Source organism: Rana temporaria, chromosome 12 (assembly GCF_905171775.1).
Source record: "Rana temporaria chromosome 12, aRanTem1.1, whole genome shotgun sequence".
Taxonomy (NCBI): domain Eukaryota; kingdom Metazoa; phylum Chordata; class Amphibia; order Anura; family Ranidae; genus Rana; species Rana temporaria.
Window position 1 is genome coordinate 114,645,221 of NC_053500.1, and position 19,464 is coordinate 114,664,684.

At 46.5% G+C, this 19,464-nt stretch overlaps 1 protein-coding gene across 1 annotated transcript in view; it reads right to left on the reverse strand.

Moving 5' to 3' along the window:
- The window catches only part of LOC120918604 (protein-glutamine gamma-glutamyltransferase 5-like), a 75,395-nt gene extending 62,342 nt beyond the window's left edge, over positions 1–13,053 (reverse strand). Inside the window, exon 1 of the mRNA XM_040330276.1 lies at positions 12,843–13,053. Coding sequence (XP_040186210.1) covers positions 12,843–12,852 — 10 coding nt within the window. The 5' untranslated portion in view covers positions 12,853–13,053. The remainder of the gene's footprint in view (positions 1–12,842) is intronic.
- Positions 13,054–19,464: the final 6,411 nt, after the last annotated feature.

Consider the following 19,464-nt stretch of genomic DNA (forward strand, 5'->3'; position numbering starts at 1 on the left):
TCTAAAGCATTGACTATTTGCGGCGTAATTTAGAGAATGCGCACTAGGATACTTTCACAGACGGCGCATGCGCCGTTCGTTAGGAGCGTCAATTACGTGGGGTCACGAGTCATTAGCATACAACACACCCACTACATGCCTACTTTGAATTAGGCGGGCTTACGCAGGACCAGTTACACTACGCCGCCGTAACTTAGAGCGCAAGTTCTTTCTGAATACGGGACCTGCCGCTCTAAGTTACGGCGGCGTAGTGTATCTGAGATACGCTACGCCCGCCGAAACTTGCGCAATTCTATCTGAATCTGGCCCATGGTCTCCTGACACGATTAACTCCAAAACGCAGAAGAGATCTTATTTGATTCCACTTTTTCAATATGGCGGTATTTCTTACCCACTTGTGGACCAGGCCTTTTTTGACACTTTTTGTTTACATAAAATCATGTAAACAAAAAGTGTAAAAAAAGGGCTGGTCCTCAATTGGTTCTGTTATCCTGACTGGGCATCATATGACGTCCAGCAGGATAACATGCTGGCGTGGGGGTGCACAGCATGGCGATCGGAGGTGCTGTGTGTCAGTCTGACACACTGCATCTCCGATCGTATTAAGGAGCCTTTGACAGAGGCTTCTTACCATGTGATCAGCTGTGACCAATAACAGCTGATCATTGCGTGAACCAGGAAGTGCTGCTAAACGTCATTCCTCAGTTCACGCTGACAGAGAGAGCCTAGTGGCGGCTCGCCCTGTCGGAAGGGGGGGGGGGGGGGGCCTGTGCTGATAATCTGCACATTGATTATCAGCACAGCCCACATAAAATGTACCCATCAGCTGCCAATCAGTGCCCAGCAGCTGCCAGTTAGCCCCCCAGCTCTCAAATTTTTGTTGATGGAAATTCCGACAACAAATGTCCGATGGCGCCTACACACAGTTGGAATTTCCGACCAAAACTCCCATCGAACATTTGTTGTCGGAAATTCCGAGTGTGTGTGTGTAAGCGCCATAAGTCAAAACACCCTCCTGGAGCTTACTTGCTCAGCTTTGTGCTGCTTGTTCACGGGCCACATCTGCCTCCTGCTGACATACACTTTCAGACTGCCACCTATAGCCTTAGACTCCCAGAGATCGCCTGTCTCTCTCTCTCTCATGGAGCCGTCTCCACCTGAAAGCCCTCCCGACTCCTACACCAGGCCACCTGCCTGTAAGGTGGCACTGTTCCAAAGTGTGAGCCCTGAGCTGTCTTCCTGAGAGGAATATAAACCCAGCCCACAGGTGTGCAATCAATATTCCCGCCAAAATCAGGTATACATTGCTCACATGCACCTGTGGCACAGGGTCGCATTTCCACAACAGCTATAAAGCCAGATTTTTTTGCAAATGCTTTACTTTTTTAATTATTTTGTGAATTTGTTTTTTTTTTCAAAGATTTACATGTAGCCTATTGAAATGAATGAGCTGTCCTAAACTCAACATGCAATAGCACACCTGCATAGGTGTGAACAAAGCCTTAACTGAGCTGGATCTTTATAGGTAAGGCCCGGTTCACGCTGATGCAAGTTTATAACGAATGTGATGCGTCAAAAACATTCTACATTCGCATGTCATCCATAAAGTCATTGTTTTCTTTTTGTTTACAAACGGTTTATTGAAAAATAAGTCTCAATACAGATTTAACGTACATTGGCAAGAAGTACATAAAAAAAATGTAAATATATATACCTATACATATACACACATATACTCATCAGCAGTAAGTAACTATGAAACATAAGCATAGCAGTTATTCGGGAGATAGAAAAGTAGGACATGGTATGTATAAAAGGTCACCCGGAAGCAGTATACCGTGAAGTAAGAATCTTATGAAATAATTTTATGGCCGATAGGAGGAGGTGAAAAAAAAAAAAAAAAAAAGGGGGGGGGGGAATAACAGGCTCACATCTTACTTTAATGAATCAGCAGAGATAGGTCCCACGGTTTCCATTTCTGATCGTAGATGTCCATAGTATCATATAAGGTGTGGTGGATGCGTTCTGCTAGTTTGATGGACAACATACGATCCATAATTTGGGACCATGGTATAGTAGAGGAACGCCAGTTGCAAAAAATGTGGGATGCTTGGATACCTCGAAGTGGGTCTCCTGCACTAATATTATGTCCGCTCCTAATCTTTTATAGTGATGGAAGGCTTTTTTCCTTTTTTGGGGAGAGTTTATGCCATTGGCATTATGGGAAATTACCTTCAATTCCATTTATACTGTATATGGAAAATCTAAGAGATAACTTATAGTGATACCCATTGACACAATCCGAGTCAGGGGGTGTGAAAACACAATACTGTGACAGATAGGCTGCATACCAAGTGTCCAAACCCGCAAACGTATTACATGTATCTACTGAGATCAGAGGAACTAATGATATTGTAGCGTTAACCTTAGGTGAGAAATACTTGCCAAGTTTATAACTAAACACTTTGTATTTACTGCGAGACTTGAGTGTATGAAAGCATGACAAAATAAACCATACGAACAATGTTTCTATGATTTTAAAGCAACTGAACATGTTATATAACTGTGAATAGTGAGTAAACCAAAAAAAAGGGGTCAAACTGAAGAGAATGGTTTGACAAAAAAGTAGTAACCTTTGGACGTGTAAGTCCAAAACTCACCTCCGGAGTCCAGCCAAAAAGAGCTGCAGAGAGTATGATCAAAAGCATGAAAAAGCGTGCCGTAAGATTCACACTAAGACTCCAAAGGTGAGGGGGGGGTCAATCTAGCGGTGGCGGAGAGACCAAGCCACCCTCCGTGTTTTTGTAGTGAGAGCTATCTTGTGGTGGCAAGTGGAGGAAAAAAGAAGAGAGAGAAATGTGTGTGTGTATATATATATATATATATATATATATATATATATATATATATATATATATATATATATATATATATATATATATATATATATATATATATATATATATATATAAAAAAAAAAAAAACTAAACCATGCTAATAAAGTCATTGTTTTCAATGACCGTCTTTCACATACATGCGTTGCGATTCCTCTACGAATGCGATGTGATAAAAAAAAGGGTCTTGTGCGAGTTTACAGCATTGCGTTGCGAATTTAGTCTCCATAGACATCAATGTAAATCGTTCTGGAATCGCATTGATGGTTCACATATGTGCAAATTCCACCACACTACTCTACACAAAAACCAGGAAGTACACAGTTAGGCCCCGTACTCACGACCAAACATGTCTGCTGAAACTGGTCCGCAGACCAGTTTCAGCAGACATGTTTGGCCGTGTGTTGGCCCGAGCGGACCATTTTCGGGCGGATCGGACAGGTTTCCAGCGGACAACTGTTTCCTGGACTTGCTTTAAAACAGTCCGCTGGAAACCTGTCCGCCCGGACATGTACAGTCGTCTGTACAGACCGACCGTACATGTCCTGCCGCCCGCCATCCCTCGCATGCGTCGAATGACTTCGACGCATGCGTGGAAGCATTTTAAAGGCGGGCCGCCCACGTCGCCCCGTCATTGTCGCGGCGACACCGCGTCATTGACGCGGCGACACCGTGGACACGCCCCGCGTATTGTTTACACGCGGACCTCTGTTCGATGGTGTGTATAGCCATCGAACAGAAGTCCCCGGGCAGTCATGTCCGATGGAAACGGTCTGCAGACCGTTTTCATCGGACATGTCTGGCCGTGAGTACAAGGCCTAAGGTAACACTTTTTTTTTTTTTTTACATTATGATTCTATTGGCTAGAACATCAATCTCAGCTTTGTCCAACTCCTAAAATGTGCGGTAAAATTGCGGCAAATTCACGTTAGGCCCCTTTCAGACGTACGGACGAACGGTCCGTTTATTACAAGTCCGTTTACGGACTTGTAATGGTTCCCTGTGGGATTGCAGACGTTAGCGGATGATGCATCCGCTAACGTCCGCAACCATCCGCAAAGATCCGCTTTTGCGGACGGAAGAAAACCCTATTTTTCTTCCGTCTGGCTGAACGGATCGGATGAATACGGACACGCGGTCCGTATTCATCCGATTCCCCATAGGGGAGAGCGGAGGAGAGACAGGGCGGTCTCTGCACTGTGTGCGGGGACCGCCCTGTCCGCCAACAGCTCAGCGGGGATCCCCGCTGAGCCGACGGACACACACGGATCGGATCAATTACGGATCCGCTCTGTGTGAAAGAGGCCTTAAATTCGCACCTCACAGGACAAAAAACTGAACAAATTCACAGAGCAGCAGTGTGAACCGAGCCTAACACAGCAGTGAACATTGCAACATTGGACAATACGTAGCGAAACCGGATTCTTATTCTTGGCATTTATTGCTTTATGAGATTAACCACAAAGCTGGCTGAGTCATTTGTCTCCAAAAAGTGAACAGACTGATATACATTTATATAAAATTTCAGAGCCAAAACAACAATTAGTACTGAAATTAATTTAAAATAATTTGAAATTAATTTAAAATAAATTTGGAAATTATGTCTAATGTTTTAGTATGTTTTTTTTCCGCCTGCAAGAACCTGGAGCTGGTAATTCTTACTGTTGGGCTTTTGGTGCTTGAAGGCAATGAAAAAAATAAAGTACCTTGATGTAAATTTTCCCTTTGGGATATTCCCCTTCACTTCCTGTCTCTGTGACTCAATGGGATGTGACTGGAAGTCACTCCAATGTGTCTTAGACTGTGATCTCTGAAGCAGGGGTCCCCATTAAAATACTTCTTCTCTGTACCTTGTATCCTGATAACAGTGATTTTTTTTTTTTTGCATTAATTTTCTTCCTGGTGACAATGGTCACCAGGACAGATAAAGAGGATTAATCTCCCTTGCTTAAAGGGGAGTTCCACCCACAATTTCACTTTTTAAATATAAATACCCCTGTAATACACAAGCTTAATGTAGTCTAGTAAAGTTAGTCTGTAAACTAAGGTCCGTTTTGTTAGGTTGTTAGAGCATTTAGTTAGTTTATAATCTAGAAATAGACCGTGGCCATCTTAAGTGTGGGCATCATGAAGCCAGACTGTATGACTTCCTGGATTTCAGCCTTGCAGATCTCGCACATGCTCAGTGCTGCACAAGCGATGTAATAGGTTTCAGTCAGGTTTCCATAGCAATGGAAGTGTCCGAGGAAGTTGCCGCCCCTTTTCTATGCAAATAGGCTATTTGCAAGGACTACTGGGATACATGATGCCTATCCCAGAAACCCTTGCGAATAGCCTTGTGACTTAATAGCCTAGGCTAATAAGGAGGAGGAAGTAATGAAGGACTACAAAATAAAGGTATTTACAAGCAACAAAATAAATAAAAATTGTCCATTCTGAACACTATGGGCTAGATTCACATAGATCAGCGGATCTTTAGATCCGCGTGATCTATGTGATTTAAGATCCGCTGCCGCAAGTTTGAGAGGCAAGTGGGTAATTCATAAAACACTTACCTCCAAATTTGCGGCGGCGGATCGTAAATCCCCCGGCGGAATTCAAATTCCGCGGCTAGGGGAAGGGTACTATTTAAATCAGGCGCGTCCCCACGCCGATTTAAATGCGCATGCGACGTCCGCGATTTTTCCCGGCGTGCATTGCTCCCACTGACGTCGCTAGGACGTCAGTGGTTTCGGCGTGAGCGTAACTTGCGACGAGCGGGTTAGAGAATCGGCGTACGCAAACGACGTAAAAAAAAAAAATCGACGCGGGAACGACGGCCATACTTAACACTGGCTGCGCCTCATAGAAGCAGGGGTAAGTATACGCCGGGAAAACCGCTACGTAAACATCGTAAGAACACTGCGTCGTGCCCGCGTACGTTCGTGAATTGGCGTATCTCGCTGATTTACATATTTCTCAGCGTAAATCAGCGAGAACGCCCCCAGCGGCCATTTTTAAATTGCAGTTAAGATCCGACGGTGTAACACAGTTACACCTGTCGGATCTTATGCATATCTATGCGTAACTGATTCTATGAATCAGTCGCATAGATACGACGGGCCTAAGTCAGAGATACGACGGTGTATCAGGAGGTACACTGTCGTATCTCTATGTGAATCTGGCCCAATGAGATTAGGGCATGCAACACAGACAAACATAAAAAAATGGGTGGAACTCCACTTTAAGGTGACCAATTTTTTTAAATGAAATCCAGGGACATATTTTTTTTTACTAGTAATGGCAGCAATCAGTGACTCTCTGCCCGTCGCCGCCCAACAACCCACACCAAAGAACAAAGCGGACCTCCCCTTGCTCCTTATCAGCTGGGATCTCCAACCCCACTATACCCTCAGTCCTCTCTGAAGCCTGCACTGATAGGACTGAAGGTGAAGAATTAGGTGTTTCACAGCCAAGTACTTGCTGGCAATCTACTATCGGTACACCGATGGCAGATTGTACCAGGCAAATTTCGCTGCCCCAGCTGCAGCGCCAAAATAAGTTCTTTCCCAGCCATCCACATGGCCAGTGGTTGAATGCTTAGCTAAATTGCTAGCACTTCAACTGCTGCCTTTTCAGTTGGTAGATTATGCCCCCTTCTGTGAGTTTGTGGAATGTGCGGTACCTCAGTGGCAAGTTCCCAAACGCCACTTTTTCTCACAGAAGGCGATTCCGGCTCTCTACCGGAATGTGGAAGGCAATGTCCATGCCTCGCTGGACAGGGCGGTCAGTGGTAAGGTGCATATTACCGCTGACTCATGGTCCATCGGGCATGGACAGGGACGTTGCCTATCTTTCACGGCACATGGGTGACTCTGCTGGCAGCTGGGAAGGACGCAGGACAAGGTACAGTAGTGTTGGAGGTTGTTCCGCCACCACGCCTCCAAAATGCTACTACTGGTTGTGACACACCTCTCTCCTCCACCCCCTCCTCTTCTTCTTCCTCTGTGGCCTCCTTCTGTGCTGATGTGTCCTCGGAACCAGCGGTGCTCCATAGGCGTTCAAGGGGCTACGCAGGAATGCAGGCAAATAGATGCCATGCGGTGCTTGAGCTGGTGTGCTTGGGGGACAGGAGCCACACTGGGCCAGAGGTTCTGTCAGCTCTGCAGGGGCAGGCTCAGAGGTGGTTGACGCCATGCCAGCTTAAGCCAGGAATGGTGGTTTGCGACAATGGCACCAACCTCCTCTCTGCCCTGCGACAGGGACAACTGACCCATGTGCCCTGTTATGCTCATGTCCTTAACTTGGTGGTGCAGCGGTTCTTGGGCAGGTACCCGGGCTTACAGGATGTCCTGAAGCAGGCCAGGAAAGTCTGTGTGCATTTCCAACGGTCATATAATGCCAGTGCTCGGCTGGCAGACCTCCAAAAGGAATACAACCTGCCCAAGAACCGCCTAATCTGTGACATGCCCACCAGGTGGAACTCTACATTGGCCATGCTGCAGCGGCTGCACACGCAGCAGAGGGCCATCAATGAGTATCTCTGCCAATATGGCAGCAGGCCGGGGTCAGGGGAGCTTGGTTTATTTTCCCCACGCCAGTGGGCCATGATCAGGGATGCATGCACTGTCCTGTCACCATTTGAGGAGGCCACGAGGATGTTGAGCAGTAACAGTGCATGCATCAGTGAGACTGTCCCTCTTATTCACCTGTTGGAGCACACGCTGCGTGGAATAATTGACCGGGCCCTTGAGGCAGAACAGAGGGAGGAGGAGGAGGAGGAGGTCTTCCTTACCTCTCAAGGCCCCCTTTATCCAGACAGTGTTCCTGCTTGCCCGCCTATCACACAGGAAGAGGAGGAGGATTGTGTCAGCATGAAGGTGGAGCCTAGCACTCAGCATCAGCAGCAGTCTTCAAGGGATCAATTACAGTCCCAAGGAACCCATGGACTTGTACGTGGCTGGGACGAGGTGGCTGGGGATCATGTCGTCCTCAGTGACCCAGAGGACTCCGCACCGAATGCCTCAGCAAGCCTACGTTGTATGGCCTCCCTGATCCTGCAAAGCCTGCGGAAGGATCCTCGTATTCGTGCTATCAAGGAGAGGGATCATTACTGGCTGGCAACCCTCCTTGATCCACGTTACAAGAGTAAGGTTGCGGACCTTATCTTGCCGTCACAGAGGGAGCAGAAGATGAAACATCTTCGGGAGGCCTTGCAGAAAGGTCTGTGCAACGCGTTCCCAGATACTGAGAGGTTACAAAATCCTGGTCCTGGACAACGTGTTGCTGAGGCTTCGGTCAGTCACAGAAGGAGCAGTGGAGAAGGTGGTCATCTGAGCGATGTGTTCAGACAATTTTTTTAGTCCGCAGCCCCAAGGTATGACCGGTTCCCGCAACCATCGCTAGCGTCTGTTTTACATGGTTTGGGAATACCTAGGGGCAAGATCAGACTTGGACACCTTTCCCACCGAAAATCCTCTGGCTTACTGGGTCTTGAGGATGGATCCCTGGCCAGAGCTTGCACAGTACGCAATTGAGCTACTGGCTTGTCCTGCATCCAGCGTTCTTTCAGAACGCACATTCAGTGCTGCGGAGGCTTTGTAACCGATCACAGGGAGCACCTCTCCACCGACTTGGTCGATCGACTGACCTTCATAAAAATGAATCAGGCTTGGATCACCACCAGCTACCAAGCACCTGATGCTGATGTAACTGAATATTTTTTTGGGAAATGTCAGATCCCTTCAAGACTGCCTATGCTGATGCTGAGTGACTATCCTTTTCCTCCTCAATGACCATGCTGATAGCTTGTAAGAACATTTTTGGTTCTGGGCACCAGCACCAGTGCCTAAGGCCCAATTGTTCTGCCCCTGTTTAACAGGGGCATGTAATTACAATTTTTGATGCAATACTTTGCAGCGGGCTCATTCCTGCGCTACAACTAGAGTATCTGTGAGGGGTTGCAGTGTTGTGGCACCAACACCGTCCCCACCACCAACAAAGGCCCAATTTTCTGCGCCTGTTCAACAGGGGCATGTAATTCAAATTCTTGATCTAATATTTCACAGCAGGGCCCATTCCTGCACCCACCAAGAGTAACTGTGAGGACTTACAGTGTTGTGGCACCAGCGCCAGCACCAAAGGCCCAATTTTTCTACCACTGTTCAACAATGGCATGTAATTACAGTTCTTGATATAATAGTTCACACAGCAGGGCTTTTTAGTGCCCACCAAGACTGTGAGGGCTAACAGTGTTGTGGCAACACGAACATCTAGGGCCCAAATGTATGCAGAGTATATACGGCAGGCCCCTACTTTCAAACATCCAACTTACAAACGACTCCTACTTGCAAACGGAAGGAGACAACAGGAAGTGAGAGGAAATCTACCCCTAGGAAGGGAAATTCTCTTCTAAAGGAGGTGTCTCCTGTCCACTGATGCTTTATCACCAATCTTTGTTTCACTAAAAAACCCAAATTTTCAAAAACATTTGTCATTGGGACAGAAAGTGAATTGCAATCTTCTGAACAGATGCACACAGACAGCAAAACAAATGTTACAGGGATGATAACCCTTTTCTATGTTTTCAGAAAAGCTTAAAAATAGATTTTATGGCTGGAGCTACACTTTAAAAAAATACCAGTTCACAATTACAAACAGATTCTATTTAACAACAAACCTACAGTCCCTGTCTTGTTTGCACCGCCTATATACTGCTGTTCAAAGTATATAGGGCCAAAGGGGCTTGTAATTACCTGGGGGGAGTTGGGGGAAACCCATGCTATTTTTCTCAATAATTTTCATCCATATTGCAGGGACCAGACATTACATTTAAGCCCCAAAGTAGTTTTAAATTACTTTTTTCTTATAGTAATCTCATTTTGTGCAGGGACAGTTCTAAACATGTGCCACTTCACAGACACCCAGCAGGTACGACATTTAAAGTATTTTTTTTTCACTTTAAGCATCATTAAAATCACTGCTCCAGAAAAAACGAACTTTTTTTTCCATTGATAAATGTTCCCTGGGGCAAGACCCGGGTTCTCAAAGACGTTTTCCGACAATAACTTGCATATTGGGCTTTAAAAATGAGCACTTTTGAATTCGAACGTTCGAGTCCAATAGACGTCAATGGGGTTCTAAATGTTCGCGCGAACGTTCGGTCCGTTCAAAGGTTCTGGTGCGAACCAAATGGTGGGGGTGTTCGGATCATCCCTAGTCAGTGTATGTATCAGGTAGGTAGGTCAGTGTATGTGTTAGGTGGGTCAGTGTATGTGTCAGGTAGGTAGGTCAGTGTATGGGTCAGGTAGATCACATGTTACAAGGACATGGTAAAGGGGTGGAGTTGGGGCCAGAGTTGGGGTGGAGCCAAAGGGGCGGCAAAATTAGGTTTTGCCTAGGGTGTCAAAAATCCTCGCACAAGCCCTGCGTCCATGCTTTCAAGGGATGGCACTGTGAGGCTTGGGCCTTTTACTTTTTGACAGACTAGTCTTCCTTTGTAAAACTGTTTTCGGGCACTGTTACCTCGACTGACCTATTTATTTTTGTACTGGACTAAATTCCCAGTGTTCTTTTTGTTGACCACATCCTGTTTTGGTTTATTCTTCCTAGTTAGGTAGTATGTCGTTCCACCTGTTGGGGGGTTGTTTCTGGCCCACAGCTATTGCTGTTGTGGGCTCAGTGTCTCATTGGGTGAAGCCATTACCCTTGGCAATGATCTCTCTTGTCCTGGCATGAGCATCAATATGTTGCTCTGTGGCCTTTTTTTTTTTTTTAGTAGCAGATTACCGTGTCTTGCAGGTGGTTTCTTCTCATCAGATTAAGATTCGAAAACAGTCCTTTTGGTTGTCCTCTGTTCAGATCTGTCAGTGGCTGTCTGCCAGTAGTCCCCCTGTAAGATGCATGGGCACACATGCGGGCCTGGACAGCAAGGGAAACGTGTACAGTTTCTGAAGGATGCCCTGTGCAGCTCTCTGCAGCAGCTGAAAGCCAGTTCTCTCCAGCCAGCCAGCTTTTAGCTGCTGCAGGGAGAGACACAGACACAAAACATCATTCTGTAATTGCTCCTGTCCCCGCCCACATCTGATGCCCCCCTCTGGCAGGCTTCCCTGTCTCACTAGAGACTGCAAGTGCACATGACGATATGTCACAATCAGGATGGAGAGCGTGGAAATGGGCCAGTAAATATTTAATTTACTAGCCATTTCCTTTTCTAAATGGACAAAAAGTGAGTGATTGGTACTGATCACTCAGTCTGTTCATTCATAACTAAAACATTGTGAACTGTGTTTACTATTTCAGTTTATAAATGAACAGGAGCCTCTGTCTCCTGTTCATTCATCTTCAGAGGCTGCAGAAAAAGGAATTGAAGAATCTGTGTCCTCAATTCCGTTCTCTGTCTCAAATGTGAGATGTCAGGGGTCTGTTTAGACCCCTGATATGTTACCAAAGCACCCCCCCAACTGTGTTGTAAAGAAAAAAAAATGTAGAAAATACCTTTTAGAATATAAAAAATCATTTTAAAAAAATCGTAAAAAAATATTATTTTTTTTAAATATTATTTAAAAAAAATGCCATAAAAGTGCCATAAATCTTTCCCAGAGTTTGTAGACTTTTGCGCAAACCAATCAATATACACTTATTGCAATATTTTTTTTTTTACCAAAAATATGTAGAAAAATATATATTGGCCCAAACTGATGAAGACATTTTTTTAAAAACATTTTTGGGGATATTTATTATAGCAAAAAATATAAACTGCAGAGGTGATCAAATACCACCAAAATAAAGCTCTATTTGTGGGAAGAAAAGGATGTAAATTTTGCTCGGGTGCAACGTCGCACGAAAGCACAATTGTCAGTTAAAGCGCAGCTGTATCGTCAAAAATGGCCCGGTCAGGAAGGGGGCAAATCCTTCCGGGGCTGAAGTGGTTAAGCAGGAATTTTGGAAGTTACATTGTGTTTGCGTCTTCTAATACTGATTTTATTTTTAGGGAAAATATTGTTTTAATATTTTCCGGGGTGGGGGACCCTGTCAGGTAGGCTGTACTGGGCCCTGTGATTTCTAACAGCAGCCCTGTTTGGATTTCCTGTCTATTTCTCCATCTCTGTGTTGCTTTAGGAGCACAGTGCACCAGTGGCGTTGCGTGGGATGTCAGCGCCTGGGCGAGGCAAGTAATTTGCGCCCCCTTGACTTGCCTATTTTCAGCTAGCTCCAGTCTGGTCACATGATCCACTGTGTGAGACAGCGGTGGCTGTAGGGAAGAGGAGAGCGTGCTTGATAATGACTGGTAAAGTCTGGAGTGGTGACATCATGCATATGTTCCTATGTCCCATCTGTTGTTGGTGCTCCCTCCTATCCACACTCATGACAGCGCCCCTCTAAATTTTGCGCCCGGGGCGGTGGCCCCCCTTGCACCCCCCATGCTACGCCACTGCACTGTGTTGTTTGACTTGTATATTGCCTTGTATATTGCTTTCTATCAAAACTGATGCATGATGGGTAGAGGAATGGTTATGCAGGGGCTGGCTTACAACTTTTCCATTTGACGGTTTCCCAGCCTCCTGGAGGTTTCTGTATAACCCAATAGTTTCTATATTCCTGTCTTGTGTTCCTCATTTGGCTTGAAGAATGTATATGGAAACATTTTTTTTTCTTTGGTGGCCTGAGTAAGCACCTAGGTAAGAAAAACACAGAATACCAGCTACAAGGGTTCTGCACAAGCCAAATAAATGGCGAAGGGCAGTAGGTTGGGTATCAGAGTCCAAGATATCTGCACATTGCTGTTGCAGCAGAGTATGTACAGTATGATGTCACCCATAAACTCTCAAGCTAAATATGCAAATAGTAACTTTCTCCAATGAGGTCCAATAAGTGCTAGCTTGTCATTTTGCCGGTCTCTCTGACACCATCTCTTTGGGCAGATATAAGGTGTCTCACAAGATTAGAAATGTCCTCCATATCACCTACCTTGCGCCATGTCTTATTATCTCTCTTCCCCTTCGCTCTGCCACTTTTTTCTGTGTGCTTTCACCGCGTCTACTGGAAAGACTACAGGATGTCACTAGTTGCTTTGTTGTCTGCGGGATGGAACATAAAACAGCAGAGTCAAGGTGGGGCGGCAAGAGTCATTACTGCATTTCTGATTTGGTAAATCACAACTGGTTCGCTCACTTAGAAACGTTTTTTTTTTTTTTTTTTTCCTACTTGCCAATGTTGTTTGAAAGTAGGCGCGGCTACAGATTTATAGATCTTGTCATTATTTCATCACTGCTTGGAGAAGCACTTTCCTTTGTTCTGTCTGGCTGATGTTATTCAGATATGTTAATGTATTCTTAGGAGATGACAGAAAGTTTTAGCTGTAGACGAATCATTACAGCACCAGACCTTAGCTGCCCCAGTTTTTAGCTTTATGCAATTTTAATCTTATTGTTCAGTAAAACCTTGGATTGCGAGGAACTTGATCTGTTGAGTGTTTTACAAGACAAGCAATTTTTTTTTAATACATTTTAACTTGATAAACAAGCAATGTCTTGCAATACAAGTAGCATCATGTTACAACTGAGTATCATGCCGCGTACACATGACTAGTGTAGTTTCAATGTGCAACCTTACCCTATACCTCCCCCATTATACCCTTCCCCTTTTACCACCCCCCTTTTACCACCCCATGACCTTCTTGACCCAGTAACGAGACCGACACAGTAAATTGGAGTAAAATTGGCCACAACAGCCATTTTATTTATAACCAAAATTAAATATTTAACCAAATTTTAGATAATAGGAATTTCCAACAATTCCAACTTTATTATTTTTTACATTCCAAAGTTTATTAATGTTCCAGTCAAGAACAAAATATAAATGTAACAAACAAAACAGTACAGCATGATAATGACAGTCATACACCGAGGTCTTTTACATCCAAGGTTGACAGCCAAAACTATTACAGCGAGTAGCAATAAGGTTCACGTTACGCGGCACAACTTGGAGCCACACTGAACTAGTCTCAATGTAGAGTCTGCTCTACTGTAACTGTGATCATATAACATCTTGTGTAAACCATAAGTTATCCAACTTTATTATTAACAATATTTACCAAACACTTTGGGCCAGATTCACAAAAGGGATACGACGGCGTTTCTCCTGATACGCCGCCGTATCCCTGTTTCTATCTATGCGACTGATTCATAGAATCAGTTCCGCATAGATATCCCTAAGATCCGACAGGTGTAATAGTTTTACACTGTCGGATCTTAGGATGCAGTACCGCGGCCGCCGCTGGGGGGAGTTTGCGTTGTAAACCAGCGTCGGGTATGCAAATTGGGAGTTACGGCGATCCACAAAGCTTTTTTCCGTCGTTACGTCGCCGCGAGTGGTAGTTTGCCATCGCAAAGATAGGGCACCTTTTACAAAGTGGAAAATTACTCCACCATGTAAAAGTATACCCGTCTTTCCCGCGTCGCTTTTGAATTTTTTAAAAAAAATATCTTTTTCCCGGCGCAAGTCTTTTTTTCACGTCGCGATTCACAAAACTTTGGCGCGTCGTAATTTCGCGCAAAGCACGTCGGGAAATTTGCGTCGGGAGCATGCGCAGTACGTCCGGCGCGGGAGCGCGCCTAATTTAAATGGTACCCGCCCCATTTGAATTGGCCCACCTTGCGCCGGACGGATTTACGATACACCGCCGCAAATTTCCAGGTAAGTGCTTTGTGGATCGGGCACTTAGACAGAAAATTTGCGGCGGTGTAACTTAAATCGGTTACGTTACGCTGCGCCCGGGCTACGTGAATCTGGCCCTTTATTACTATTAACACCAGTCCCAATTGGTCTTTGACAGTAACCCCCATTAACCTTTTCCTTCACCGCCACACTGCGGTACCATTACAATACCAAGGCCTCCAGCCGACTCCAGCTCGGAGACACCCCTTTTTAACCCGCAGTGCACCTTAACCATATTACAGCGGACACCGTTCCACTGCAATAACCCCATAAGGGGCCCATCCCACCGATGAGCCCCCCAACCATTTACATTCCACCAGTTAACTGTCACCATCAAAGACCAAGGACACCACCACCGCTGTTGTGACAAACCTGCCTCCCTGTGTCTCAGTCCTTCTGCCTGTGCACGTGGTGCCGCCCCGCCCCCTATATATATCACTCCTCCCCCTCCAATGAATTAAACCTACGGCCACTCCCCTGAGAGCACCTCCTTTCCTTAACCCTTTGTTGCCCTGATCCCATCCAGTCATGACCAGCCCTCCGTTATTTTCCTTTTTGTCCCTGTCACTCCGGGCCTCACTCGATCATTTTTAGGGTTGTAAACAACGTTTTTAAGCGTCTAGAAAAAACGATGTTTTTTTTCAACCCGATCATTAAAACAGCCTTGCCTACACATGATCGTGGAAAAAAAAATGCTCTAGCAAAGCGCGGTGACGTACAACCAGTACGACGGCACTATAAAGGAGAAGTTCCATTCGGATGACGCCACCCTTTGGGCTGCTTTAGCTGATTTCGTGTTGGTAAAAGACGTTTCGCGCTTTTCTGTCTGTTACAGCGTGATGAATGTGCTTACTCCATTACGAACGCTAGTTTTACCAGAACGAGCGCTCCTGTCTCATAACTTCTGAGCATGCGCGGATTTTTCACGTCGTTAAAGCCCACGCAAGACTGTTTTTTACAACCTTAAAAACGACAATGTTAAAAACGTTGTTAAGAAATAGAGCATGTTCGAATTATTTTTTGGACGTTTTTCAGAACCTGATAAATGCTCTGAAGCCCACACACGATCGTTTTTAATGACATTTAAAAAAACGTAATTTTTTACAATCCGAAAAAGGCTCGGTTCACACTGCCGTGACTTGGGATCAGACTTATGCTTTGTACACAGGATCGGATATTCTGATGAATTCCGCCAGAGTTTAGATAGAGAACATGTTCTATTTTACTCCGATGGAATTCCGATGTGATTTGGCTGGGCAAAAGCCTGATCGTGTACAAGGCATTATGAGACCCCAAGTCATGTGACATGTGAAATCCATTGTTAGTCAATGAGAGCTGTCATAATTAGCACCACTGAAGTCTCTCCAACTTTAGAAAAGGTTATTTTACTACTTCAAGGTGACTTCTATCCGACTTGTGCCCATAGACATTAATGGAAGTTGCCTCCAAGGCGGATCCTGATCTTTATTATTATGGTTACTTCTAAGAAGTGCTAGTCTAAATTTAGAGGGGGTCAGAGAGTTAGTTAGCTCTGACCAGGCTGGTTTGCTTAAATTTGGGTCTCTGTCTCAGCTTGGCTGTGCTGTGGGCTAATTCTGTCGCTTCTGGGGTGCTGATTCCACCCCAGGACGACAGGTGGCAGCAGTGGAGTCGAGGTTTGGGTGCTTTTCCCCAGCAGCCAATCAGGAGGAGTTTTCCTCGCTGTGCATGCTGGGGGAGGGTATTTATTAAGCAGATGCCATTGGTCTGGGGTCTTCTTCCAGTGTGGCACCTACCTTTAGGGTGACCACATCACGGCGCCCTGGCGAAATGGCCTTCCAGGCCGTGGTGCGTGTGCTACGCGGTGTTCCTGGTTCCGGGACCACATTGGTCCGCAACATTTGAGCTGTGGCCGGGCCCCGGTGATTGACTGGGTCCCCAATCTTAGGAGCCCAATCATTGTTCCTTTGAGAGGAAGCTGTTCGGTGGGGAGTCCGCCTGAGGAGAGCCAAGAGAGGCTGGCAATCCAATAGGGTCTCGACCATCCACCAGGGATGAAGGTACCCGGGTACTGAGAGGCTGGACGTTGGTCACCTCTCAGTCGGTAAACTACCTGAAGGAGATCCAGGCGCAAAATCTATCAAGGAGGATTATCTCCGCTATCTCAATTCTAAGGAGGGTCTGTGGCAGTGACTTTTCCCTTTAGTTCCGAGTGATACTCTGGCTGCCAGGTCAGTGAGAGAGGCCTGTCCAGGTACATTAAGCCCGCTCTGGCTGGAGTGGCGGAGAAGAAAGTGTTGTTGGAAGCAGGACTGTTTCCCCATTGTTACGCCTGAATCTGCTATTTCTCTTCCTACTGAATCTCTACCTTTCACCACAAGTTTTATTGTTTTTACCCGGCTGGGTAATAAAGAGCACAGGAAAAGACACCTGTTGTGGACATTCCGTAACTACTACTTTCACCATACACCCCTAGACGGCAGAGGAGCCACAAGGTAACATGCCACCCAAAACAAACCAGCAGCTCCTTTGGGGGTAGTGCTACATTCTACTCAACAATACATAGATTCATGCATTGCATGAAACTATGTATTGCCGCTGCCGCCCACTATTCAGGTGTCCGGCCTCCTGTTGAGCGCCGGCCATCTGAATAACAGCGGTGGGTGTGTCTTGGAAGTGTCTATCAGAGCCAGAGGCTCTGATAGGCTTCCCGATTACAGCCTATGGGCTCTAATCGGCTTCCAAATGGTTAACCACAGGGTGTGTGTTCCCTGGTTAACATTGACACACGTCTCAGCCAAACAGGTTCACCGGGTCTGGTTACCGGTCACCTGATTGGCTGAAGCGACATCGAGGGCGGGACAAGACATCGAGGGATTGTGGAGGAGAATGGCTGATCTGAGAATGGTGCCGGCAGAGGGACAAACTGGCGGTATTTTGGGGCATTCTGGCGGCATTTTATAGGTGGGAAAACTGGCGGCAATTGATGGGCACAGTGGCGACAATTGATGGGCACAGTGGCGACAATTAATGGCACAGTGGCGACAATTGATGGCACAGTGGCGACAATTGATGGCACAGTGGCGACAATTGATGTCACAGTGGCGACAATTGATGGCACAGTGGCGACAATTGATGGCACAGTGGCTGCGTTTGATGGCACAGTGGCTGCGTTTGATGGCACAGTGGCTGCGTTTGATGGCACAGTGGCTGCGTTTGATGGCCCAGTGGCTACAATTGATGGCATAGTGGTGACAATTAATGGCACAGTGGCTGTGTTTGATGGCACAGTGGCGACAATTGATGGCACAGTGGCGACAATTGATGGCACAGTGGCTGCGTTTGATGGCACAGTGGCTGCGTTTGATGGCACAGTGGCTGCGTTTGATGGCACAGTGGCTGCGTTTGATGGTCACAGTGGTGACAATTGATGGCACAGTGGCGACAATTGATGGCACAGTGGCGACAATTGATGGCACAGTGGCGACAATTGATGGCACAGTGGCTGCGTTTGATGGCACAGTGGCTGCGTTTGATGGCACAGTGGCTGCGTTTGATGGTCACAGTGGTGACAATTGATGGCACAGTGGGACAATTGATGGCACAGTGGCGACAATTGATGGCACAGTGGCGACAATTGATGGCACAGTGGCGGCAATTGATGGCACAGTGGCTGCGTTTGATGGCACAGTGGCTGCGTTTGATGGCACAGTGGCTGCGTTTGATGGCACAGTGGCTGCGTTTGATGGCACAGTGGCTGCGTTTGATGGCACAGTGGCTGCGTTTGATGGCACAGTGGCTGCGTTTGATGGCATAGTGGCTACAATTGATGGCATAGTGGCTACAATTAATGGCACAGTGGCTGTGTTTGATGGCACAGTGGCGACAATTGATGGCACAGTGGCGACAATTGATGGCACAGTGGCTGCGTTTGATGGCACAGTGGCTGCAATTGATGGCACAGTGGCGACAATTGATGGCACAGTGGCGACAATTGATGGCACAGTGGCGACAATTGATGGCACAGTGGCGACAATTGATGGCACAGTGGCGACAATTAATGGCACAGTGGCTGCGTTTGATGGCACAGTGGCTGCGTTTGATGGCACAGTGGCTGCGTTTGATGGCACAGTGGCGACAATTGATGGCACAGTGGCGACAATTGATGGCACAGTGGCTGCGTTTGATGGCACAGTGGCTGCGTTTGATGGCACAGTGGCTGTGTTTGATGGCACAGTGGCTGTGTTTGATGGCACAGTGGCTGTGTTTGATGGCACAGTGGCGACAATTAATGGCACAGTGGCTGCGTTTGATGGCACAGTGGCTGCGTTTGATGGCACAGTGGCTGCGTTTGATGGCACAGTGGCGACAATTGATGGCACAGTGGTGACAATTAATGGCACAGTGGCTGTGTTTGATGGCACAGTGGCTGTGTTTGATGGCACAGTGGCTGCGTTTGATGGCACAGTGGCTGCGTTTGATGGCACAGTGGCTACAATTGATGGCATAGTGGTGACAATTAATGGCACAGTGGCTGCGTTTGATGGCACAGTGGCTGCGTTTGATGGCACAGTGGCTGCGTTTGATGGCAGAGTGGCTGCGTTTGATGGCAGAGTGGCGACAATTGATGGCACAGTGGCTGTGTTTGATGGCACAGTGGCTGTGTTTGATGGCACAGTGGCTGTGTTTGATGGCACAGTGGCTGCGTTTGATGGCACAGTGGCTACAATTGATGGCATAGTGGCAACAATTAATGGCACAGTGGCTGTATTTGATGGCACAGTGGCTGTGTTTGATGGCACAGTGGCTGCGTTTGATGGCACAGTGGCGACAATTGATGGCACAGTGGCTGTGTTTGATGGCACAGTGGCTACAATTGATGGCATAGTGGCAA